An 11835-nucleotide genomic window follows, 5' to 3' on the forward strand; every position below is an offset into this window, starting at 1 on the left:
AGTAGTAAGCAATATACAGTATGTGTGAATGGAGATTTCTATGACTTTCTATCCTAACGACCAGGATCTCCAATAGGTATGTTTATAATTATTACTGTGGGTGCAAGTGAAGGGTCATACAGCCACCTGCTTCAAACCCTTTGAAATTTGAAGGATTACACTGCGGGCATAGGTTAAGCTTTTTTAAAGGTATAGGTTAGAGTTCACCTTTTCTATCCAATGTCACAGGTTGGAAGGATAAACAATGTTGAGCAATACTTTTTCCTGGCAAAGTACAGCTTCTGGGGACCACTATCCCTAGGTTAGGATCACCAGAGGTAAGGTCCAGATTCCCATGTAAACCATTGCTGGCTCGGGAGAAGGGAAAATGCCCCAAGTTTAAATTTGCCCTCCAAAATTTGTGATTTGAAATATTAGGTTGTGTAAACTATAGGCAAAATTAGGAGTTTTCATTTCCTTCAAGTTAATGCAAAATCTCTGGAGACTACTGCTAAATTTTACCACTCTGGAGAAATGCATTGGAAAAAATAGGGAAGGGTAGATTAGAGTGGTTTTTGGTAGTTTTTAAGGCTGTACAGAAGACTCTTTAAACTTGACATATTTTTACACCAAAAAAAAAGAAGAAAAACAGCCCCATTATTTTGTGTAGTTTAAAGAGAAATAAAAAAAAAAAAACATAATAAAACAAAAAAAAACAAACTGACAGTAAAAAAATGCAAACTTAAAAGAAAAAAAAAAAAAAAAAAAAAAAAATATATATATATATATATATATATATATATATATATATTTTATGAGTTCCCACCATCCCTACTAAAATCTTTATCTATTTTCTATTAAGTTTTTTTTTTTTCTATTTATTGATGTATTTTTGGTTGTTAATTAGGACACCTTATTTTAAGCCAAAGAATGGCAGTGTAGACCAGTTTTTGCATCTATTGCGAGCTTCAGCCTGGATTAGGCCTTTTGGCTTGTTGAAGAGAGAAGTCCATCCTAGAGAGGCAGCTACCTGTCTGAATCCACATCACCTGCTTCACAAAACCCCAGCCAAAGAAAGGGATGTTTTTGTAGAGTGGAAGTCAGGCACAGGATGAGAACACCTCATTACCCCCACCTCCCCCCTCCACCTGAGTTCAGTGTCATTAGCAAATCTTTGCTCCTCCCAGGCAGGTGTCACTTTTGCCTTTGCCGCAGACAACACATTACTGTCTAGAGGATGTATCCACATCAAAAAGGACAAAACGCCCGAGTGAGGATACACACAAACCAGACAGAACCAATGCAACAAGCTGTTACTTGGAGGGAAAAAAAGTATAACCTTTTGAATAATTCAGACGTAGTTAAAATTTCATCTCAAATTGTTATTCATGTATGCACAATGTATATTGAGTTTGCCCCTTATTTATTTTAACCCTTTTATATATATATAGAGTATAGATCAATGTTGTTCCTAGAATGTTTAAATTCACTAACTCATTATCTTTGCTGAAAGTCTGTTCTGTTTCAATATTTTTATTGAAGGTTTTCTAAAAAAAAAAAAAAAATAATAATAATAAAAAGCAATAACGATTCTGAACATTACACAATTTCTGCCATATGGAATATTCATATATCAACCATAGAAAAAGTTTGCTGGTTATTCAGGTAAGAAGAAAGTAAAGAAAATCAGCGCTCAGCTCCTTTAAGGCGATGGACCACTTAACCACTTAAGCCCCGGAGGATTTGGCTGCTAAACGACCAGGGGGTATTTTGCGATTCGGCACTGCGTGACTTTAACGGACAATTGCACGGTCGTGCGACGCTGTACCTAAACGAATTTGATGTCCTTTTTTTCCCACAAACAGAGCTTTCTTTTGGTGGTATTTGATCACCTGTGCGATTTTTTGATCACGTGCTATAAACAAAAAAAGAGCGTCAATTTTGCAAAAATAGCAATATTTTTCACATTTTTTTATATGAAATTCCCCAAAAAAAATGTAAAAATCAAAATTTTTTAACATTTTTGGCCAATTTGTTTTATGCTACCTATGTTTGGTAAAAAAAAATCGCAAAAAGCGTATTTTTATTGGTTTGCGCAAAAGTTATCGCGTTTACTAACAAAGGGAAAGATTTATGTCATTTTTGTTGTTTGTTTTTTTTTTTAACGCGTAATGGCGGCGATCTGCGATTTTTTTTGCGGTACTGCGACATTGCGGCGGACAGATCGGACCCTTGACTGAAATTTTTGACACTTTTGGGGTTACCAGTGACATTTCTACAGTAATCAGTGCTATACATATGCACTGTTACTGTAAAAATACACTGGCAGTGAAGGGGTTAACTTTTTTTTGGAAGGGAGGGGCTATGTGTGTCCCTAGGGGCGTGCTTTCTACTGTGATTGGCTGTGGCTTCAGATGTATGAACAGTGATCAACGGTTCTACATAGTAGAACCGTATGATCATCCTTCATACACAGGGGAGAATGACAGGCAGCTTGTTTACACAAGCCGCCTGACTTTCTCCCTCTCCCCCGACGATCGCCGAGTGATCAGTGGCAAAGTCAGATCACAATGCTTATCACAACCACAAGTAAAGGAAGAGAAAACACTTAATATAAGATGATATATATGCCAACATCAGAAAAAACGGATCGTGGACTAAGTAATAGTCAATAAAGCATAATAATATAAGTGTGAAATAAATATGAAGGTGGTAATAAATATTATAAAAATGATGGCTAAAAAAGTGGCAATAATATAATCTTCTAGGTGATGAAGAGGTGTATCAAAAGTGATAAGAGGATCAGAGAAAAGTCATTTATAGAAAATGTGACAGTGATTCAGCTTCTTATGATAATCATAAAATCCAAATCCAGTGAGAAAAAAACATGTACAAGGAATCTATAAATCCCGTATAATAAATAGAAGTGTAAATCTAAAACATAGTGCTGTGAAGCCCATAAAAGATATTCAAACAATAAATACAAGTGGGTAAAGTGCTATAGTGCTGAATAAGGTGCTAGAAAGTCCATAAGAAAGTATTTTAAGGGATAGTTGCAGTGAATAAGGTGCTCAAAAATCCGGTGACTAAAAGGGTGAGATGCAGCTTCTGATAACAGCCAGGTGCAGGGGTCGGTGAGCTAACAATCCAACATTAGGTGTAATGGCCGCTCACCTCCATTAACACTCAAAAGAGCGTTTTAGATGTAATCTTTTCATGTCTCAGACCTCTTAATCTTCTCCAATGGATGTAATATATACATCTCCAAAACCTTATGCAATTTACTCAAGGTAGATCTCAGCGAATCCCAGCACAGATATATCATAAACTCTTTCCTTATTTAGACGGTTTCCTTATTAACCCACGATATTTCGATCAATCACTCCAATTAGGATATAAGGGAGAAAACTCTCATAGTGTAGTAGTTCAAGGGTAAATTTTAATAAAAAAATGCAGATCACTTACATTTAAGCAAGAGACAGTATGCGGAGCAAACACAAAGCCGCCGATGCAGTGAATTCCGATACTTCCGGTCTCGGCCGTAGACCGGAAGTGACGTCAGTACGGCTTTTCACTGACGCGTTGCGCTACAAATCACGTAGATTCTTCAAAGGGTGAAGGTTCCTTTCTCTATTCAGGTAAGAAAGATCTCGAACAGTATCAGTCAAGCCTCTGAAAGTCTGTTCTAAGCATCAACTATTCTTCTGAAATAATATTTTATTTCAGCTTTTTATTTTATTAGCTTTGAACTATGCAATGTTAAACTTACCTGAAAACGAAGCGTTCCAGAAATGTAATGCCATCGCTGAAAGCAACATCCATCTCTACCCGTTCTTCTTTCCGGGTTTTTGGCTCCGGTTCTGTAACTGGCATGCGCGGGGGAGCCGCCAGTCACCACACATTGCTCTGAAGAAACAGCACGACTGGCCATTCCTTCAGAGCGCATGCGCCAGTGACATAACTAGCTGCTAGCTCAGTAAATATCTCCTAAACAGTGTATGTTTAGGAGATGTGTACACTACCTATATAGGCTTACCTATAGGTAAAACTTAATGATGGAAGTTTACTTCCTCTTTAATGTTTCAAGGCCACGCCACCCTTTCCCTTCTTCCCTTAACCTCCTGGGTGGTAATCCCGAGCGTGACTCGGGGTGGATTTTTTAGGTTAGGATCGGTATCCCCGAGTCACGCTCGGGGTAGATGTGCAGAGAGCGCAGCGGTGTCTCTTACCTTGTCCTGGCGATCCAGCGATGATCTCTCATTGCTGTGACCGCCAGCCGAGAGTCCCGCCGCTCGTCTGTCGGTCCGATAACTTCCTAGTTCCGTTCCCTGCAGCAGCAATGCTGCATGGGAGCGGAACTAGGGAGGGAAATTAAAAAAAAAAAAAAAAACGTTGCACAAAACACATAACACATTTTATTATATATATATATATATATATGCATATATATATATATATATATATATGCACACACACACACATATATATATATATAAAATTATATTATTGATTTGATTATAATTAATGCGTTATATAATATATATATATATATGTGTGTGTGTTATATATATATAACGCATGAATTATAATCTAATCAATAATATAATTTTATTATATATATTATATATTATATAATAAAATTATATTATTGATTCGATTATAATTCATGCGTTTGTGTTTCAAATTTATCACATCTGGGATGTCTACTAGACGCTTGTTTTGGTCAGGTTTAAGTCAGTAATTACTAAGAATTGTAGGCCTATAATACATAACGCCAAATTTCCATGAAAAAAATTGTACCGCTTTTGGTACAGAATTCCTGACATAATCATACCGCCAGGGAGGTTAAGACTGAAGATATGAGGTTCCTGCAGTCTCTCCTGATATGTTTCATCCTTCAGATCTTTCACCATTTTTATTGCCTGTCTTTTGGACTTGCGGGTCTCCAGAAATGGACACATATGAGGTCTAACTAAGGAACTACAGTATTAAAGGGGAATCCCTCCTTAAAGGGGACCTCCATCCTTCTGTTGGTGATCTCTCTAGTCATGACTAGAAATCTATATTGAGGATTTAAGACCTGCTTCCATCTGCTGGCGATCCTTCTAGTCATAACTACAGATCTATACTGAGGAATCGGGGCCTCCTTCCTCTTGCTGGTGATCCTTGTAGTGATAATTAATGATCTATATAAGGGAAGCAGGATCTCCTTCCTCCTGCTGTTGATCCCTCCAGTGATAACCAAATCTGGGTATACACTCGTAGAAATTTGTTTGACTATTTTCATTGTAAGAACGTTTGTTAATTTTCTAATCATTAGTGTGGTCAAATTGACATTCATTTTCAACCGCAGTAACGAGACAATTCTAATGCCTCGTACACACGCATCAATTATTGGCCGGGAATTTACGGCCAACATCCGATCGGCCGATTTTCGGCTTGTTAGCATGATGCTTTTCGACAACCGACTCCGACTTTTCGGCCGAATAAAATCTGGTGTGCAGGCTATAAAATTTTTGTTGGCCGTCAACACAACGGCCGATTTTCCGTCAGTCAGTACAGATTTCGGCAGACAAAAATCTGATGAGCAAGACTGGGCATGCTCAGAGAAGAAAAAACACACGGAAAGTAAACCAGCACATGACATCACTTCTGAAGTAGATTTTTGTTGGCCGAGAAAATTTGTGAGCACATTCCAACCAACAAAACACAACTCTGGACAAAAGTCGGACGATCGGTCAGCCGATAATCGTTGCGTGTGTACGAGGCATTAGTAGCAGGATGGAAATCTTTTATCAAAATTCTTGAATGTATACATATATGTGGTTTCGTTCAATAAAGTCCATTCATTAAAAAATCAAATGTTAAAAGCAAACAAGATCTTGAACTATTTTTTATATGACATTTGGATGTACTGAAAATTTTGTTACAACTTTTCCTAAGAATTGTCATTTAAAATTCTGCTAGTGTATACCCAACTTAAAGATCTATATAGGGGAATCAGGACCTCCTTCCTCCCGCTTGTGATCTGTCTGGTTATAACTAAACTTCTATATAGGGGAATCAGGACCTCCTTCCTCCTGCTAGTGATACCTCTAATGGTGCACCCCACATTTCTGTACACTGTTTGCTCATTTTGTAATCAACTGAAAAAGGCACCCCCCAAATCTTTTTCCTGAAGTATTCTGAAGCCTCTTTTGTTTTTTCTCTGTCTTTGTTTTCATCATCATTTCCCCCTTTCTACATGGCTGCACATAATAAGTTTGATCTTTTTTTTTTTTTTTATCCTTTAAATAAAATTGTCATATAGCACACCCCCAAAATGTTGGCACCAACATATAACAGGCCAAGATATATGTGGCAAAAATATCCCCTTTGACTTTAGGTATTTTCAGATAGGTGGACAACCTTTTTACAAATATTTCACTTCCTGTTCATACTGCATTAATGCATCAGCTAAACGTGGATGAAGAAAATAAAAGACCGTATGAAACTGTATATAGGTAGAATTTCAGCATGTTGTTGTTCTCAGTAGGAGATCTACCAATCACCCAAATTGTCTACTTCGCCAATCTGAGAAGAGGTTTGGAAAACACAGAGAAACCCCTATGTACATGAAAGAGATCATAAAAATGCACGTAAAATTCATTTTTTTTTTGGGCTAAAGTAGAGAAGTGGTCTGTGTTCCTTTGGTGAGATTCCTCTTCATCTCCTGTACCAGAAACAGAACAGGAAGTAGGAGAAAATCTCTTCAAATTGAGAGGAAATCCCTTTTCAGACAGTTGTCACTGGAACAAGTGTCCCTATTATATATTTCCACCTCAACTCTTGCTGCTGACAACTGTAACATTTTTGATTTCCCACCACTTTTTCTGTCATGGGCACTAGGCTAGGGTCACCCAGACAAAAAGGAAGGGCTAATCTTCTCAGCGGGAACGCAGACTGCAATAAAAACCTAACAAAGGGTTTAAACCTTTCACCACTCTATCCAAAATCAATACAAAGGTTTTGACTATAAAAACACCTTAAGGCCCGTACACACGTGCAGATTGTCGGCCGAAAAGATTTGGCCGACGACCGATCGGCCGTTTTTCGGCTTGTTAGTATGATTAGCAATGGTCACGAGACATAAAGCTGCCCTAATTGTTCTAGATGTGGACAGGTATGGGGGGGATTTCATTCACCTTATCTGGAGATGTCCAAAGTTGGTAAGATATTGGAAAGACGTTCTTCAACATTTTTTAAAACAAATGTATATTATTTATGCAGGCATTTTGGAGCATCAAACAAATTTGAAATGAGTTTGATTAGAATGTGCAATGTTTTATACATGTACTGCTGGGGTTGGTCTGGAATTTGTTTTTTATTTGTTGGATGAATTTTTGTATTGAGATGTTTTTCGATTTCATTGTCAATGAAAAACAAATCTCAATAAATAAATTGTGGATTAAAAACAACATTGGGGTTCTTACCCAAAGGGATACATCTGGTAGGTTCAAGGGGAACTCTTGTCATATCAAACTCAGTAGCACAAGCTAATATTGCTTTTATTTAATAAAATACAATGGCATTGATTTACTAAAACTGGAGAGTGCAAAATCAGGTGCAGCTGTGCATAGTAGCCAATCAGCTTCTAATTTCAGCTTGTTCAATTAAGCATTGACAAAAAAAGAAACTGGAAGCTGATTGGTTTCTATGCAGAGCTGCACCAGATTTTAACACTCCAGTTTCAGTAAATCAACCCCTAATTCTTTAGTAAGAAATCTTAGGTAAACTGAATTAGTTATTTTTGAGTTGGATAAAGGATTTCTTTAAAAATGGTCACACATTTATTTTGCAATATGGTAGCAATCAGCTTCTAACCTCAGCTTGTTCAATTAAGCAGATTTTATATTCTTAGGTTTTAGTAAATCAACCTATATCTTTTAAAAAAAATCTTAGGTAAACTGGATTAGTTATTTTTGAGTTGCATAAAGGCTTTTTTTTTTTTTAAAAAATGGTAATACATTTATTATACAATATACAGTTTTATCAATTTTTGATGTCATAAAGGGGTGTAATTAAATTAAACTATAATAAAAACAATGCCCCGCATATAAACGGTGTATGTATATATATATATATATATATATATATATATATATATATATATATATATATATATATATATACAGTATATATATATATATATATATATATATATATATATATATATATATATATATATATAGATATATGTCTTTTTTTTTACAATGTTTTTCAGAATTAATATATTTTATGTTTTATATATCTTCTAGAATTTCCCTTATATATCTATTGTCTTTTTCTATTCCTTTAATTTACTTTAACACTAGGAGTTGACTACAGAACCTGTGGAAGGTTCTCCTAAGGAAACACGTAACACCTACTGAGAAATTCTATCTCCATGAAAGACAGGAAGAATATAAACTCACTAAAATTACAAAAACAGTTTTGAACAGTGACCTAAACATGTTTATTTATATCTGTCCATATTTGTTTATTGTGGCCCTTGACAGCAATAGAAGCAGCCAGAGTGTATTGCACAGGGCCCAGGCTGAAATGGAAGGTGACTTCCTGGTGTAACAGACAGGAAACCCACCTTTTGGGATCAGTGGACAGGTATGTGTATTGAAAGCCAAGGTCTTAAGCTGGACCCAGCAGGACATAATGGCTGGCTGACCTGCACTTCACAATAGTGTCTACGTAACACCCAGAGCCTCTGACTCATTCTGCCCCCCCCCCCCCCCCCCCATGGCCATTGTCACACCTGAGGGCTTTGATCACTGTCACCGCCCACTATGCCTACTATAAGAGGGGATCAGGAGGGGACTCAGCATCAAGAAAGCAGAAACACAGGCAGCTATTACACAGAGAGGATCTGGTTGACCAAAACAAGAAGAACTTTGTGGGATGGCTGGATATAGCCAGGAGACTGGACAATATTTCCCTTCCTACTTCCCCACTGGCCAAATGGGATATTCAGGCTCACAGACCCCTCTTATGAGGGCCAGTGTGGTTCCACTACAGAAGAAGGATTTCCAGCAGCCCGGTGTGAAAGGTAAGATACTCCATAAGTCTTGCACATTATTATTTAGAAGTTAACTGCATATTATATATTGCACGCAATATTTATTACATTACCTATAATATAATATCTATAAGAATGGATACTTTAATTTGAATTTCTATTACAAATGTATGAACATATACACTGATTATATAACATTACTGCAGTAACCGGTGTTACATGTTATGTTTTATTTAAATGGCTAAAATAATATATTAGTAACAAGCTTTTGGGAATGCTTGCATTTTAAAAAAAACATAAGTATTATTAAAGGCTTGTTTCTAATATGGACTAGTTATAGTTATATTTAATTGTATAATTATACAGTTTAGTTGCATTGATAAAATGCTTTGTAGATAAATACAACTTGCACCTATTAATGACCAATATTGCACAGATGATGTGTTACATATTTAATAGATGACTATAGCATATAAAAAAAGTACAGAAGTGGCATGCATATACATTACATTGTAATGTACATTACCCTGAAAATATTTTTTAAAATGCATTTTAAATTTAGTTAGTATTTATGTCATCTTGTGACTTTTACTTTTAGTACATTTTTTTTGCTCCTGTATAAAATAACTCCTACTGTACATCTTGAAAGTCTCATTTCAAATGTAGTCTCTTGAACACATACCTGTTATAATAAATAGTCTTTCCAAAAACCCTCAAAGAACATGACAACTTATTGGATGTAACTCAAGCAGCCGTTGGAACAGCAAAAAATTAAATTAGAATCCAAATATTTGAGATATTTGATCCCTTGGGTAGTGATTAAGGATTATAGTCCCAGCAGCTACAGTTCCAAACAGGCCTCTTTGTCTATTGCCTCTTTGTCTAGCATTAATTAATTTAGATATGGAAAAATAAAAAGTATTGTGCAATGATAGATATTAATATCTATGGATGTTATACTAATTATCATCTCTTTCCAGAACATGTCCTTGCCCTAACCAATGGTGAGCTCAGAGCCGCTCAAACGGCTCCATCCAAAAAAGTGAGCAGTCAGCCCCAGGCCTCAGATACAGCCGTGTGCCAACGCAGAAAAAGGACCGTCTACAACCAGGCACAGCTGGACACACTAGAGAGATACTTCAAGACCAACATGTACCCAGATATTCACCACCGGGAGCAGCTGGCCAAACAAATGTGCCTACCTGAATCCAGGATCCAGGTATGTACGCACTTTTAGTGTCAGATTCTAAGTGCAACCAATTCTATTGCCTTCTTTCTGGAATTTTAGCCAGTGTTGGGGTAGTTACTCAAAAAATGTAACTAGTTACTTCTGTAAATTGTAACTAGATTACTTTACTAGTTACTGCATTTGAAAAGTAACTTCACTACTTATTACTTTACTCTCCTCTTTCTTAATTGACCGTGTAGAAGAAGATACATGACACTCTTTCTGCATAGAGTTTATTGCATAAACACAGGCTTTGGGAAACATGAGAACAAAACCTGAAAAAACAGAATAAAACATAAAGTGCAACAAAAAGTCATAAACTTCATCCCTCTCTATTCTTCGAAATAACGATTGTATCGCACGGCTTGGGTAACGCAGGAAAGCGCGTTCCTATAGCCTAGTAAAGTAGTGTAGTTACCTCCTATAGCCTAGTAAAGTAGTGTAGTTACCTCCTATAGCCTAGTAAAGTAGTGTAGTTACCTCCTATAGCCTAGTAAAGTAGTGTAGTTACCAATATTAGTATTGTAACTAGTTACATTACTTAGTTACCAAAAAAAGTAATGTAGTTACTGTAATCAGTTACTTTGTAACTAGTTACCCCCAACACTAATTTTAGCCCAATTTTTTCTGGTCATGACAAAACTTCCACATTGGGTAGATTCCCTCTTATTTTTTGTCCAAGTGAATTGTATATTCAGGTCATGACAAAACTTGTAGTAGTTTCTCAATTTTAATTTTAGTACATAACTCCAGTTGAAACTGACTAATATTAGATATCTAGATGAAAGGATGAACCTAATTTGTATGGCTATATTTCATATTCAGAACTGTCTTAAGTAGTATACCATATGCTTGCCAGCCTTCTGTGTACTTTACCTTTACATGTTGTACTTTATGGAAGTTTTCTGTTTTCCCACAGGTCTGGTTCCAGAATAGGAGGGCCAAGGCCAGGCGAAAGGGTGTGAGATCAACCAACTCGCTAGCAGAAGAGCCGTACTCCAGTTCACTTGGTGATAACAAATACATGTATTCCTCTACACCAACTCCTCATGTCCACCAACAACAAATCCTGAATTGTCCGGAAGAGGTGCAGCCACTGGGCAACCCCCAGCAGGAATATTTCCAACAGTCTGAAATCCTTGGATATCCTCAATACTCCTGCCAAGTGTCCAGGGTTTATCAGCAAACTATGGTATCTAACCTACCCATAGGAAACCAGCAACATTACTACAATCACATGAACCCAGTTATGGGCTGTAATAGCCAAGGAATAGACCTGAGCAGAGGACAGTTACAAGCTAACATGAATTATACTGTGGATTATTCCAACTTCCTACCCAACAAGAGTACCTCTCCGGACATGAGTGTGAACTTTCCAACAATTCCAGTCTCTACAGCTCCAGATACCTGTTTTGGACTTAATTCCTTCCCCACCCAATCACACTATCCAATGCCTGCCGTTCAGAATGAACTTTACAAGCAAAGGTCCCCCATATCTGACTCTGGGGTCAGTGACAGATCCACAGAATATGGGTCCGACTGGGACGAAGACCTCACCGCTGTCCTAAACAGTCTGTAA

At 36.9% G+C, this 11835-nt stretch overlaps 1 protein-coding gene across 1 annotated transcript; it reads left to right on the plus strand.

The window, feature by feature from the left end:
• Window positions 1-8970: 8970 nt before the first annotated feature.
• On the plus strand, window positions 8971-11835 carry LOC309550634 (homeobox protein Mix.1-like; the record flags this gene model as incomplete). Its single annotated transcript, XM_082250972.1, has 3 exons — window positions 8971-9058; window positions 10009-10247; window positions 11176-11835. 3 exons carry the CDS (start codon window positions 8971-8973, stop codon window positions 11833-11835), a joined length of 987 nt encoding a protein of 328 aa, XP_082107098.1.

The sequence above is a fragment of the Pelophylax lessonae genome (assembly GCF_965119305.1).
Source record: "Pelophylax lessonae genome assembly, chromosome: 3".
NCBI classification, from domain to species: domain Eukaryota; kingdom Metazoa; phylum Chordata; class Amphibia; order Anura; family Ranidae; genus Pelophylax; species Pelophylax lessonae.